Source organism: Acomys russatus, chromosome 25 (assembly GCF_903995435.1).
Source record: "Acomys russatus chromosome 25, mAcoRus1.1, whole genome shotgun sequence".
Taxonomy (NCBI): domain Eukaryota; kingdom Metazoa; phylum Chordata; class Mammalia; order Rodentia; family Muridae; genus Acomys; species Acomys russatus.
In genome coordinates this window covers 45,667,493-45,682,886 of record NC_067161.1, presented here as the reverse complement: position 1 = coordinate 45,682,886, position 15,394 = coordinate 45,667,493, and the positions used below count along the sequence as shown (strand labels likewise).

At 46.8% G+C, this 15,394-nt stretch overlaps 1 protein-coding gene across 5 annotated transcripts in view; it reads left to right on the top strand.

Annotated features, from left to right (window-relative positions):
- Positions 1 to 15,394, top strand: part of Arhgap44 (Rho GTPase activating protein 44) — a 157,172-nt gene that overhangs the window by 95,418 nt on the left and 46,360 nt on the right. For all 5 annotated transcript variants that reach the window (XM_051168217.1, XM_051168214.1, XM_051168216.1 and 2 more), the window contains exons 5-7: positions 4,006 to 4,117; positions 6,602 to 6,678; positions 12,628 to 12,745. In XM_051168217.1, the coding sequence (XP_051024174.1) occupies positions 4,006 to 4,117; positions 6,602 to 6,678; positions 12,628 to 12,745 (307 nt within the window). The remainder of the gene's footprint in view (positions 1 to 4,005; positions 4,118 to 6,601; positions 6,679 to 12,627; positions 12,746 to 15,394) is intronic.

The following is a 15,394-nucleotide window of genomic DNA, read 5'->3' as shown; positions in this document are numbered from 1 at the left end:
TCACAGATGGAGATGGCACAGAGTACACTGTATAAATGGAGAACATCGTAGGCATGCAAACATGAACTCTGCACAGTGACGCCACAGGGTTTATAGGGAGACAGGCTGGCTACCTGATGCTCTTGCTTCCTTCCAGAATCCCTATAGCCATAACACAGCCATTTTTGTTTTCCTTTGTGATGTAAAATAAACCTTGCAATGTTGGCAAGAAAAAAGAAAAAGACACCAGTGCCATAATTTTGTGAGCTTTCAGCCGTAGCGGTAACTGAGAACAGGCTGGACGCGGCTCAGTGTGTGGCACGCTTGCCTACCACACATGGTGACGTTTCTCATTTGATACTCAGCACTGTAAAGACAATGGTAACAAGTAAGGAACTTACTTGGTACATCCCAGTATAATAACTGCTGCCCCCCCCCTTCGGCCCCCAACACCAGCAGTCTATACTCCAAGGTTTGACATACTATACAGCAAGGACTTTCTTATGCTCAAGAGTGATGGAACCACGGCCTCTGCAATCATGGGTCTTGAGGTGGAATGGGTTATTAAAATAACAAATGGGGATTTCAAGTCTTCCAGGTACCCAGGAATCCAGAGCTTTCACAGTTCACACCTGCAGGAGATTTCTATCCTCACCCCCCCCCCCACCCCCATACAGCTCTCCATGGGGGATAAGCAGAAATACTTTTGAAATACTGAACTCTAGTCACAGCACGTACAGCAGTACCAGCCACCAAAGAGGAGAACCTGGGATTGCTGGGCATACCCCTCAGCCCTATAGCTCCAGGCTTTATTCCTCCTGGGAAGAAAGTAGAAAGAAGTCTTTTCCTGGAGAAGCTGAGAGAGTCCAAGGAAGGACCTAAGGAAGGCTGTGAGGATGTTAGAGGCAGAGAGTACCCCTGGCTCAGCCAGAGCATTCAGCGGGCTGCCTCGCCTGCCTCCCATGCCATCCCCACCCTCAAACAGAGCAGGCCCTGGATTTCCCCGCAAGCATCTGAAGAAAGTCTCACCTCAGTCCATGCAGGAGAGAAATGCAATTTGAAAGACCTCAAGCTGGGGTGGGCAGAGAAGGCTTGGTGAACTGTTGGGTATGTTTTTAAGGGGAAGCCATGAAATCAGGAGGATATTGGTATGAGATGTTTCTTAGCAGGCAGGAACATTCAGAAATCCACAGCAAATTGGAAGAAATGAAAACAAATGACTGCAGATGCAGAATTCTCAGTGGAAGATGATTTGGGGGAAATCATCCAGAAAGTCAAGCACGAAGACAAAGACCCGGCACATAGACAGACTTGGAAAGTTACAGGACCAGCTCCGGAAGTCATGCGTAAATAATAGGGGTTGTAAGAAAGAGAGGAAGAAATTGTAATGATAATAAAAAGGATTAATCGGAAAGCATTTTTCAGATGGAAGAGTTTGAGTTCCTAACTGAAAGAGCCTGCTGAGCTCCTAGAACAGTGGGGGAAAAAAACAACATTAATCTGAAACTGAGGTAGAGCAGAAACTGCACATCCTCCTGGAAATAAGCATTATACCATCGTGAAGAACCTGAATCACAACACCTCCAGACCCACAAAAAGCAACAAAGGATGCCAGCAAGTTAAAACAGCCTTCAAAACAGAAAGAGACTTTTCAACATGGTACCCAAGGCCCAGCCCATGGGCGTGTGGAGAAGAAAGTAAGGACTGGCCCTAACACGTGACTTCACTTCCTGAGGAGGGTGAACAAAAGCGAGGTAGATGCAGGGTGAAAGACACAGGGCAGGGCTGTGGCAAACCCCAGTAATGCTGGAGGAAGACCCCAGGAAAACAGCTGTGACCCAGGGTGGCACATGTGCAGGGGAATTGAGTTCAAGAAGGCGTGGTGCATACACATCAAGTGTTTGGTGCCGAGCCAATTGGAAAAGTCACCAGTGTTTGGGGCTCAGTCAGGCACACACAGAAAGCAAGAAAACTGAGCTGTGTGGTTCATTCCTAGGGAAAGCAAGTGCAGAGCCTGGTGCTCAGGACACACTGACTGCTGCTTAAGTCCAGAACAGGCAGAATAGACCTTCTCTCTAATGCTCGAGACCAAAGTTTGTATAGTTAGGGATTTTTATGGTTTTAGAATAGTTACACAGCTTTTTCGAGGTTAAGTATTTTTAATACAAAGAAATCTGAAGTCTGAAATGCTCCAAACACTCCAACTTTTAAAAGTTTGGATTTGGGGAGGTTGTAGAGATGGCTCAGTGGTTAAGAGCACTCACTGGCTGCTCTCTTGGAGGGTGCAGACTTAATTCCCAGCATCAACATGGCAGTTTATAACGGTCTGTAACTCTAGTTCCAGGGAGTCTGATGCCCTCTTCCGGCCTCCACAGGCACGGCACATTTCATGAACAGAACAGGGAAACACCCATAGACAACAGAAACTAAAAGAATAATTATTTTTTTTTAAAAAGTAAGGTTGAATTTTTGGATGGGAGTGTACAGCCTGAAATATATAGTCAAAATATAAATAGTAAACATCTACTAATTTAAATAGAGAACGAGGAAATATAAGCACAAACCATATTTTCCGTAGTTAGAGAGTTGACAGCTAATGTTTAACATTTTACAAACTAAGAAGTAGCCAATGCAATATGAAGGAAAGTATCAGAAAGCTGGGCTAAAAGCGCCCTTTAAAAGGCACCAAGATAAAAACCACAAGCTGGGAGTTCACATTTCCAATAAACAACAGGAAGAGACTCAGAGCCCTCCAGATACATGAATATGTAAATGATTGCAAATACATTCTAATAACTAGATCCCAGTTCAGAAGGAGCCGAGGGTGTGAGGAGCACTCCAGAGACTTCCTGAAAGAGATGGCGTATAGACTCGGCAGTTTGACAGGAAACAAGGCTTGCCTGCTGATTCATCGGGGTTATAGAGCAGTGGAGACTCTCAAACATGCCAGAAGAGGCCACACACGCATGTGTATGTATGCAGGTGTAGAATATGTATATATACCACAGCAGTGCATATGTGGTCACTAAAAGCTTTTGATCATGGGAAAGCTTAATACACGGACGTAGACATGTTTATGAAAAAAAGAACTCTACATGACAAAATGATGAATTGTGCATAAGCAAACACGGAGAAGCCCTAAAAATAGCCACATGTGAAAAGCAAGTGGAGCCAAGGCAGCCCAGTAGTAGTAGGTCTGCACTGGGCATGTGTCAGTCGCTGGGGTCAGTCCTGCGCTGGGAGAAAGGCAATTTGCAAGATAAATCGCATATAGAACCAACAGGTGGAAACATGTTTAGCCAAGTGGCAGTATCACATGCTGTGTGAGCACATGACACTAGAGGAAGCCGTCTATAAGCTGGGAATACGTTGTATCTGCTTGTACTTTCATTGACATTCAGAACTTACCTGAGTTTCAGGGAGCATTGTACTGTGTAAGGAAGATAGTCCCTTACACAGTAAAATGTATATACACTTTTAAAATAGTCTCTCTTCTTAGAAAGTGGGCTAACTTTCTCTTGATTATGTCATCTGTCATTCGGTCAGCACTGAGCAACTTGTGGGGTGGCCCTCTGGCCCCTACTCACCATCGACTGAGTAGGTTTTCAGCACTTAGGAGTAAGTATTTCCTCTTGGTGAGGTCCTATCAGAATTGAGTTCTGGGTGGTTTGTTTGAGGGTGTGGTGGGTTAGTGGCTCCATCTTAGCTGGTCTCTCCCGGGATTCCAGAGGAGAGCACGAAACAGCTGAATCCCTGTGCCGGAGGACTTGGCTTGTGTGAGTCTGTTTTCTCCACATCTCTCATGGTTCTCGTGAGCCCCTGCTGTCCCTGGCACTCAGTAATGTTTGAGACAGGTGATAACTTCAGACATGGAGACAATGGGAACAACTTGGTCACTGGTAGCCATAGGAACAAACTGGTTATTGACACTGACTTGGGACATTTATCAAGCCAGGAGTGATGGAGTATGACTCTGCAATGTGGTGGTCCAGGACGTTCAGGATGCCTTTCTCCCATTGCTTGCAGGAAGATGCTGAAGCTCTGTGGAGAGACAGAGGACAAGCTAGCTCAGGAGCTGATCCACTTTGAGCTGCAAGTGGAGAGGGATGTGATCGAGCCCCTGTTCCTGCTAGCAGAGGTGAGACACTGGATGAGGCTAGGCCCCGGACAGAAGCATTCCCTCTACTTCCAGCCTTCCACGGTTTCCTTCCCTCTCCCCAGTCGCTGAACCTTGTTTGCATCAGGGAGGATCATGACCACACCATGGTCAAGATTCCAAGTATGGTAGAGCTTTCAGCCTCTTCCCCTCCCCCACTGACTTCTCTGTTCACCTTTGGGTGGACAAACATACAGAGCCAGCAGCATCACCTCCGTCTCTAACCCAAGTCCCGACTTCCATCAACCCTGTGCCTCCCAGCATCCCCTTTCCTGCCCATCTCCAGTGGCATGGATGGCAGCGTCTTCCTGAGGAGTCTAGGGAGCTGATGCCAGAGCATCTTAATGCCTCCTGGTTCATGTCCTTTTCTTCGTGGATTTCTCAAGATTCTAAATTAAACTATTTTACTAAAAAGCTATCTTAAAGTCTGTGTGGCAGTTGTCCTAACCCCCAGCTTGTGCAGCTTTATCCAGTGAGACAAGAGGTGGCTGGGGTCATTATGGGCCTTCCACTGTGGATCCTTCAGTTGTATTTCACTCGCCATACAAAAGCTAACAGCTGCTCTGCGTAGGAGACCCCGGCAATGGTGGAACCTTTTGTGGCTGTGTTGTGTGGTGGCCCCTAGCCTTCTTCGGCCATGACACACACGGAGCAAGGTTATTAGTGCAACTTGGGGGACTCAGATTTAACACTCCTTATCTTCTGCTCATTTAAATTTAAAAGACTAGATGTTTTAGAAGCTTTATAATATTGCCCAGTTCACCTCTGGTTTCATCTCTAGATCACCTACAGTGTGTCCTGGTCTCTCTGTAGTCTTTCTGAGACAAAAACTATGAATAAATAATTACTTATGTTCCTAAAGACGATCAAAGAGTAAACTGACATGGTGCTTTGACATCTCAGCATAGAACAGCTGTTAGCCCTGGCATCCCATCCTGTGGATGGAATCAATTAACCATTGCCCTCAATTCCTATCTTCCCCTAGCCAGGAACACTCACTAGAGGCACCGGCTCCTCACAGGTGCCTGGGGCTCTGGCCAACGCCAGAAACAACCCCAGAAGTTAGGGGGACCCAGCACTAAATTCCAGACCCCTTACTGAGACTCGAGCAGCCCTTTGACACCCCAACCCCACCTCAGGCTCTGCGGATGCATCTTGCCTTTGGGAGCCAGTGCACTCGGCACATCCCTCAGCCTGGCTTAGCCAAGTGAGTGGAAAGTGCCTCACGGAGCACTAGGTTTTTCTCACATTTTACCCTTGTGTAAAAAAAAAAAAAAAAAAAAAAAAAACAAAACAAAACAAAAAACCATAGCCCCAAGATGATTTTAGTTCAATTCATAGCCAATTTTCCTTTTTAATTCTCACATCCTGCCCTACTTTTGCTGGGCCCAGAACCAAAATCCTGCACTGGAAATCTTCAAGGAAGTCATTTTTAGAAAGGAAAATATAAAAAGAGCATCCACACACAACCAATATGGAAGACGTCCTTACGGAGAGCTCCACGGAGGCCGAGTTATTCACTGCTGACTGTGGGAAATCTTGCGTTATTTTTATAAATATGCTAACATGCCTCCTTTGTTTCTATAAATATAAACTGTACGCTAACTGGAGGCACCCGTTAGCATCTCGGCTCTGCTAAGGCCGTGGCTTCTCTGAGCTCAGCCGTTCATTGGAGTTAGGTGTTACAGCTGTTCTTTGACTCGCTAGCACCTAATTGGTGGCACGATCTTCCTTTGTCTTGCTTTTGTCCCTTGTTTCCATGGGGACACAGACACAGAAGTCTTGAGGTCTTCCTCCCCACCCCCTCCCCTCCCCCACCTCATTATTTGTTTGTTTCTGGTTTGGCTAAGGTCAGGAGTGTGGCCATGCCCAGGCAAGCAGAGATACACAGAAGTGGTCCTAGGTGATGAGGGGCCTGCAGACTGTCTAGGGAAGAGAAGACGGCTGCAGCTCAGGGAAGGAGTTGAGTGTTTCATCTGTTGCTGGTCAAGGGTACAAAGTTCCATTTATGTAAGATGAGTACGGTCTAGAATGCAGCGGGCAGCGTGGGGTGACTACGCTGTATCGCATCCTAGAAATTCGGGCGACAACGGATCTCAGGTGGGTTTTCACACACACACACATACACACAACACACACACAACACACACACAACACACACACACACACACACACACACACACACTCAGGGGCAGGGGAGGCAGGAAAGCAGTAGCTGTACAAGATAATTGCACTTAGCTTGACACCAACTTGTATGCGTGAACCATGATTCCTACTCATTGCTGATTAGACTCAAGACAGTGACAAAGCAGAAAAGGCTTTGCTCTGAAAACAAGGGCCAGGAGACTTCAAGCGAACTTACAGGTGACTGCCAGCGACTCTTCAACCATTCTTTGGGAGCTTCGCTCTCCGAATGTTAACTCTGCCCTTGGCTTTGACTGTGTCCCCCCTCTTCTGGAACCACAGGTGGAAATCCCAAATATTCAAAAGCAGAGGAAACACTTAGCAAAGCTGGTGCTCGACATGGATTCCTCGCGGACCAGGTAGAGTTTCTTTGTTTTCTTCTCAGTGTCGTCGTCGTCGTCAGGACCATGATATTTGTGGGTGGGGCGTGGGGGCGGGATTGTGTAGGTCTGTGTGTGTGGGGGCTGGATTCTCACTCATTAAGTTTTTCTTAATATCTTGTGTGTACCAGGCACCTGACATAACAGCAATGACCAGAAACATGGCTTCCCTGGCCTCCTGAAAGCTTCAGTTGAGTTTGAAGGTAGACTCTGGTGAAGGGAACAATTTTAGACAGCCATGCCTTTAAGAAAAAAAGAAATGCACCACTGGGTATAGTTTGGAAAGGAAAGATGGAGGAAGAGGCATCAGTATCAGTTGGAGAAAACCAGAAGAATGTGTTTTGAGTAGATGTTACTTGGTCTGAGTCTTGTACAGCCAGAAGGAGGCAACGAGGTGGGCAACCTGTCTGAGCAGAAGCCCCAAGGTGCTGTGTTTGGGGTATAGGAAGAGGGTACCTGACTTAGGAAAGAGTGGGCGTGAGAACCAGGGGACAGGAGAGAGAAATGACGTGTGTGCGACAAGGAGAGCATCTCTAGCTCTGCATATGTGTCAGCTACTGAAGTGATGGTGTCGACTGAGGGTCCCTGCTGTGGCCATCCTGTAAAGGTCCTTCAAGGCTGTTCTGGACTCTGGGCCTACAAATGATCTGCAGTTTCAGCAGGCCAACACCAGAGGCCCTGATGTTGCCTGTGGCTGTTACATGTGGACGTAGTACATATTTGCCTTTTATTCTTAAAGTGCTCTGTGTGGGCATACGTGTGTGTGTGTGTGTGTGTGTGTGTGTGTGTGTGTGTGTGTGTGTGTGTGTGTGTGCGGACGTGTGCGCGCGCACACATGTGCTTTCACAAATGTAATTGGAAGGAAAAAGTCACACACATCAATGTGGAAGGAACTAGTTGTTTCTACCATAAGTCTTTTGTCATCTTAGTTTGCTTTTCATGAAATAAGCACAACCAGAAAGCTTGTGCAGAGAGATTTAGGATTAGGAACCTACTTTAGGGCACAGAAGTCAAGAAACAAGATCCAGGTATGGTGTCTTGTAAACCTGTGACCTTGGCTGAGTCACTGCTTAGAATGTATTTCCTAACCTATGCACAGGGGGTGATAGCCATTGTCATCTGTGGAGGTATCGTGAGCATCAAGTAAGGAAACGTGTGCCCTTATGCTTCCCAAGTGCTTTTCAACACCAAGCTCCGTGCTATAAAATGCCGTTGTCCTGGGGGTGGGGGAGGGAGAGACTACAGCTGGATGGCTAGAAGGTACATGTGGTCACCCCTGACCAGACACAGCACAGGACAGATCAGCAGGGAAGTTTCTTTAGTTGATACATATACCAAACCCCAGGCCCCACGAATGACTTTTTCAAAATAAGTTTTAGAAAGAAATGTCATGGCCTGGCTTGAAGTTGGAAGCAAATGCCTTTCGCTACAAGTGATCAGGTGAGCTTGAAGACAAAAGACTGGAAACAAGTTCGGTATCGTTGGCGTTCCTCTCCTGTTGGCTGTGGAAGGCTGTGAGCCGCACCTCCCTTCATGGGAGACTGCGGGGAGTGGTTAAAATAAAAACTGTCCCCTGTGCAGCCGGTATTGAATACCTAGTTGTCGGTTGGTGGCACTGCGTAGGGAGGTAACGGAACCTTTGGGTGATGGAGCCTGGCTGCAGGAGGCAAATCACTGAGGGTGGGTTTGGAGTTTACAGCCCCTCCCCGTTTCTGGTTTGCTTTCTGCATGTGGTCAAAGACGTGGCTTCTCAGCTTCCTGTTCAGTGCCATGCCTCCCCAGAATTATGGACTCTCCCCCAGGAGCTGTAAGCCCAAAAAGACACTTCCATTCAGAAATCACTTTTAATGATATTTTATCAAGCAGCCAAAAGTGATTAGTATGCCAGGGCAGGGACATAATGCAGATATGACTCTATGGCTCCCTCTGACTATGGCTCCCTCTGTGCCCTGTACTCAGAAGCAGAGAGCAGGGTGCAGGCGTAGTTTGGGATTGCTGTTACCACGGTGCCTCAATACTGCACACAAGGCCATCCCATGGCACAAGTATTCGGGTGTCAGCTTAGAGTCATGGAAGTTGATTGGAGCCCTGCTGACTGCTCTTTGCTGTCATGTGTTGGACGGCATGTGTCCAGGTTTGGAGTTTTGTTTTGTTGTTGTTGTTTTTAAACCCTGGTTATTCACCCTGAAGTCTTCTTCGCTTCTACAAGGAAAGTGCAGACTCACTGCACAGAGTGGAATGTTAGTGTGGAAGCACATCACTGTTATCTCGCTGAGTTTTGTTTAGTCTTTTTAGGAGGGCGGGGGTAAGTCGCCACGTCATGGCTGAGGCTAGGCTTGCTTAGTGATATAAAGCAATGTGTACATTCCAAAAGCCCGAGGAAGGGTCAGTAGAGCCTCTCATCCATGATGAGCACAGTGTCACACCTCAGAGCATCCTGTGACGGATTTGAATCTGCTGAGGAAATCTGTAATTCCCCCTTTCCAGTCTCTGTGCTCACAGATTTCAGCTTGGACTCCGTAGTCGTCATTTTCTCATCCACGGCCAGCGACACCTGGCAGAAAGATCTTAACGGGGGAGGGTACTTTGGTTCACAGTTCAGGGAATACAGCCCACTGTGATGGGAAGGTGTCGTGGCTGGAACAGCTGGCAGCTGACAGGGTAGGCGTTTGAGGCAGCTGGGCACACCACATTCTAGTCAGGAGGCAGAGCTTGGCTAGACGGAAGGCCCAATAAATTTTTATTCCTGCCTTTACAGTCACATTTCTGCCAGCTTAGCCCCATGTCCAGAGGGTTCCATAACTTCCCAAAATGGCATCACCAGCTGGGGACCAACTCTACAAACAGGAGCCTGCAGAGGACATTTTACCTTCAAGCTACAGCAAACAAACCTGCTGTTACGTTTGTATTTTAGACAAAAACAACAACAACAACAACAACAAAAACAAACAAAAACAAAGCAAGACAAAACAAATACAAAAAAAAAATGGCCCTTATAGACTATCTTCTTTTAAATGCAATGTATCTTCTTTATCTCATTGGTGGCTTTCTGTCACCCATTTTGTGTTGTGAATTAGAGAATAGAAGGTCTCTTGGCAGGTCTTGTAGGTAGCTCAGGCCCCTCCCAATCTCAGCTGGCTTTTCTTCATGACTCTTCTTCAGTGAGAGGGCTGGCCCGAACCCTCAAGCCACCCACTCTCCAGTCAGTTCAGGTGATGGCCTTTAGGATGAGGTGACATCCTCAGCAAACGTGCTTGCCCTTCAGCCCTTGCTTTTGAGTCGCTGCATGCAGCCGGGCTCATCTGCCATGTAGGACTTTGCTGAAAGCCACATCAAGCAGCCAGCCAACCGCTGCTTCCTGCCTTTTTTCCTTCAAGCTGCACACTTAGTCAGCGAGGAGCAGCTGTCGGGATACAGCCGTGAAATTCACACTGGATTCCAGAGTAATATTGAATAGCAGGGCTCACAAACTACCCCCATGAGGGAACTGGTTCTCAGAATTCCCACCAAGCCAGCACTGTTTCTCCAGTCAGACTCAGCTGCCTTCCTTAGGGTGGGTGATGGCCTGCATCTGGCCTTCAAGGCTTTCATCAGTCTGTCTGCTGCCCGTGAGCGATACTGTACCTCACTGCTTCCTCATGGAGCCCGCTACGAAGTCGTTTTCATCTGTCCTCACTCAGCACATCTTGATCAATGCGCTTCCATGACCAGATCTTTGAATTTCAGTACAACGCTAGCAAATCTGTCAGATCCATCTTACTTATTTAGTGTTTAATGAGGGTTGAATCGAACACATGCATTTGGCACTGGTTAATCAATTCTGTCCTGTCTGTTTCAAGTCAGTGAAATACATCTAAGTGTACTGAGAGAAAACTGATGTGAGCATTGAAGTCTGAACTGCGGTTCTGAGATAGAGTAGTAAGCCCCCTTAACCACTCAGCCGTCTCTTCAGGCTCCCGCCCCCTGCCCTGCGCCCCCACCCACATACACATAATGCACCCATCAACTGGTTATTAGGTATCCTGGTCAGATGGTGGATCATATCTTGACCCTGTAATCAACACAGAGGTGTATTTGCTGTCTCATATAAATTACGATGCCCCTTATTTTATGTGACCCAAATCCCTCAGTACTTTAATGCTTTTATTTAAATAGTTGCTTCTAGAAGGTTCCAGTCAACCCACAAATGGATCATTTGCATAGAGCACACCTCTAAAGGAAGAGTCATTCCGAGATTCCTGCTGGGCCCCTCTTACTGCTTTAGCTTAGAGAAATCGCTTAAAATACTCACTTTTCGAATTTCTCTAAATTCTTATCTTGGAGTCAGCGTGGTTCCCAGGGCTGTGTCGTCCCTGCTGCCTCTAGCCAGCTCAAGATCTCAGAGCCTCTGTACAATGGTTTCCCATGTTGCATTCTGAAGGGCTAAGATGCCTTCCTTCACTTTGTGACTTTCTGCTATTAAATGCCCCCCCCCCGCCCCCGTCCTTGAATCCTACAGCCCCACATTCTTGTGTTTTTCTGCAAATAACAAGAGAAAGAGAAGCCCAGCAGAGCTACCAGTTAGCTTGCTGCTGATTAGATTTTAACTCAGGACTAGGGCAGCAGAGGATCCTGTCCTGGCCTTTGTATCCCTCAGTTGTCAGGCTGCAGATGTGATCTAGGGATTCGGGGAAGGTCCTTGTTTGGTCTGTGCTGATACTGTATTGAAAAGAAGCTGTTTCATCTTGTCACAGTTCATCAGAGGACCTCCCAGGAAGATTTCTCAGTTCTCTTTGTCAGCTGAAATACCTGGCAACCCATGACCACACTCCTACCTGGGCTCCTCAGATCATCTTGGGCAAGGCAGCCAGCACCCCCCCCCCCCCCCCCGTTTCCCCAACCCTTCATCTTCCTGATTTCTCAGACTGCAGTCTGCCTTGGCTGCCATTTGTCATCCTGGCTGCCCTGCTGTGCTTCTCACAGGCTAGAAATAGCTGTCTCTCCTGGCAAAGATAAAAGAGCCAGTGGGCGAGGACCGTTCCTGTCCTTTCTCCTACCTCTGGTCCCTGTGAGCTGGTGAGGTCTCAGACTTAGCACAAGAGGAACCCTGGCGAGCCCTTTCTTCTTGCAGGGCCATTCTGTTCCTTCTCTCTTCCCCGGAGGGAAGTGTCCACACTTCTCCCTCTGTTTCCTCAGTGTTTTCCTCAGGAGGCCAGGGTTCTCCCTGAAATGATAAGTTTTTATGGAAATACAAAGGTGTTAACTAAATGTCGATATGATGCTGTTCCAGGCTTACCAGTGCAGGTTTTTACCTTCGGATTGGCTTTTAATTCTATTAGTGTTTCCTTTAATCCTATTTATTAGTGTTTCCTTTTCCCCTCATATCCATTGTTGGCTTCAGCCACCTGGGTGCATTCGAAGGCGAGGAGCCTATGGGGAACTTAACTGAAGGGCAGAGACCACACTGAAAGGCAGTGTTGCTAATTTTGAAACATGGAATACATTGGTATTACTTTGGTGAGCCTGAGTAAGTTTCTCTTAGCAAAAACTGGATGGGATGATTGGTATGTTAGTTTGAGTTGAGCGTGCTGCATCTTGTACTTATACCAGCTGGTCACGTGTGCTTCATAAATGTCAACAATTATGATTCGTCAGTGAAAAGAGGACAGCAACGGGGACTGCCATTTGCCTTTAGCATGTAGAAAGTCATAGAGGACATGGTGGCAAACTGTAGGATGCTGGTCCTGTGGGTAGGGTCGCCTGCTCCTCAGCTTCACTGGGTTCTATTGTGGAAAGGTGAGCTTCTCTACCATGGTGGCCCTGGTATCTCCTGGTCACTCCTCCTGGCTAGCAGCTTGAGGCCAGGTATTTCCTCAGCACTCCGCCATACCCCGGGGGCTCCATCATCTGTCTCACACACATTGTCTTTCTCTCCTGTTTTCCCGTCAGGTGGCAGCAGACTTCCAAGTCTTCAGGGCTTTCCAGCAGCCTTCAGCCTGCGGGTGCCAAAGCTGATGCCCTCAGGGAGGAGATGGAGGAGGCTGCCAACAGAGTGGAGATTTGCCGGGTACCAGATTCCCCTGCTCTGCTCTCCTGGGATGGGCTGAAGAGTCCTTAGGGATTGTCAGTATTGTTCAGCTTTCTTAAAACCCTGCTGGTGGTGCTCTAGTCAATCAAAATGTCCCCATTAGTGAGTCCATGATGAGCTCAGACTCAGGGCTGTGAGAGTGACCAGAAGAGGGAGGCACGGACTGTCATGGGAGACCTGATGCTGTAAGCAACGGTGACTTGGTCTTCACTTTTGTGAGGTGCTTTAGGACAACTGAGTTCCAAAGAAGACACTGTAGGCCCCAGGGTCAGGTGGGAATTGAGACTGAGCCTCAAGGCCTGTGGTATTAAATGTTTTGTCTTGTTTCCTTTTTAATACTACCAGAGTTACTGTCTGTACCATCTACCATCTACCTATTGGGAGGCACTTAAACTGTTAGCTGTGGAGATCACCAAAGAAAACCTTTCCCTTTTTGAGAGAGAGAGAGAGAGAGAGGTGCTAATTCTAAGAACTGGGATCCTATACCTGTGGGATGATGTCACTCACTGCACACATTACTGTTCTGTTCCTATCTACTATACCCCCCAACACACACACACACACACACACACACACACACACACACACACACAGTGTAACACATAATGAGTCGTATACCACTCCTAGTGCTGTTGTATACACTACATCTCTTCACACGCCTTTGTGTCAGTTTGGGTCCCTAAGAAAGCTAAACCTGCGTAAACTATATTTAGATCCAAATATTAGAAAACTTGCTTCTACAAATACATTGTGTTCCTACTGTGTGTAAGCTCTGTGTGTGTGTGTGTGTGTGTGTGTGTGTGTGTGTGTGTACACAAGCGTGTGTACATGTGCGCATGCACACACGGGGTACCATGCCGGGCTTGTCATGCTAGCCAAGCAATTTGCCACTAAGCTGTATCCTCAGCTTCCTATGCAGTTTTGAAGAAGCTGACGCTTTGCTCACAAGATATCTGTTCTTTGTGGCTTTCTTGCCTTGTCTATTGACTTTTATAGCCAACTGTGCAGGTGGCATTGACCTTGTGTTCACATGACATTCAGAATTTCTCTCTGAGATTAGAAACATTGAGGGATTTTTAAAGAAATGACTCCTCTGTCTCTCAGGCTGCCATTTTGTGAAAACCAAGCAGAGAAATGCAAATGCTTCAGATCCCAGCGTCACTGCGGCAGGCTGGCCATTTGGCAAATCCCAAGCCAGTGTGGCGTGTCTGAAGTGCCCTTCTCTCTCCTGCTCATTGCACATGATATATACCTTATCTATTGTATGTCTGCTTAGCCAATTGAGAATCTGTTCTCTTTTTTTTTGAGGGTTGAGGGTTATAACAGTCTTTGTTTACAACTTTTACCAAATGCTATAAGGATAGGTTAAAGTAATTTAGAAAATCCCTCCCACAAGTCAAGGTCATACACATAATTAAGTTTAATGTGTATTATTTTTAATTCATAATAATCATTCTTTTTGCTTTTTCTGATTTTTTTTTATTTTTGAAGCTATCATTATATCATGTATCCCTTCCTCTTTCTCCCTCCAGTCTTTCCCATATACTTCTCCTTGATAGCTTTCTAACTCATGCCACTTTTTAAATTGATTGTTGTCACATGCAAATATGTATATGTGTATATGTGTGTGTATATAGCCCCCAACACCTAAATACACTGTGCTTGGTCTCTATAATGTTACCTGTATGTCTGTTTTCAGGGCTGACCATTCAGTACTGGATAACTAATGGGTGTGCTCTTCCTCGGGGAAGACTATTTCTCCCAGACTCAGCTTTCCTCAGTTGCCTCCAGTTCTTTGCGTAGGCCTGAGGCCTGTGGGCTTTCCCCTCACCCACATTGGCCTATCTGTTGGTGGTGTCCTTGTTCCACTCACATTTGGGCAGTCACATTGATGAGACTTCGTGGGTAGAGCTTCTGTTATTACTAGGAGACACAGTCTGACAGAAGACTTCCTCATCCTTTGGCTTGTACAATCTTTCTTCTCCTTCTTCCCCAGTGTTCCCCTGAGTCTTAGCATGACATATCTTGGCCTCAGATAAAATTCAGTAACTAGGGATGCCATGTACCAGGAGATTAAAAGGGGAGGAGGGGGGCTGGAGAGATGGCTCAGAGGTTAAGAGCACTGGCTGCTCTTCCAGAGGTCCTGAGTTCAATTTCCAGCAACCACATGGTGGCTCACAACCATCTAGATGGTAACCTGATGCCCTTTTCTGGCCTGCCAGTGTACATGTAGGCAGAGCACTGTGTACATAATAGTAAATAAATAAATAAATATTTTTTAAAAATGGGGTGGGGGGAGGTAATGGGCAGGGAGGATCACTCGGTTGTGGTCACAAGGACGAGAATTTAGATCTCTAGAATTGGCATGAGAGGTAAAGGCTAACGGTGTACGCTCACAACCCTGCCTTTGGCGTGGAGTGCAGAGACAGGTCCCTGAAGCTAGTTGGCCAGCCAGCCCGACAAGACCATTTCCTTAAAAGACACCATCTCCTAAGAAAATGAGACAGCAGTCAAGGAAAGACCCTGACTGTGAGCCTACGTATATATGTACACACATATGCATCATACAAACAGCATATAACATGTACACACACATGAGGGGTCAATTTTCTATGTAGGATCAAAAGT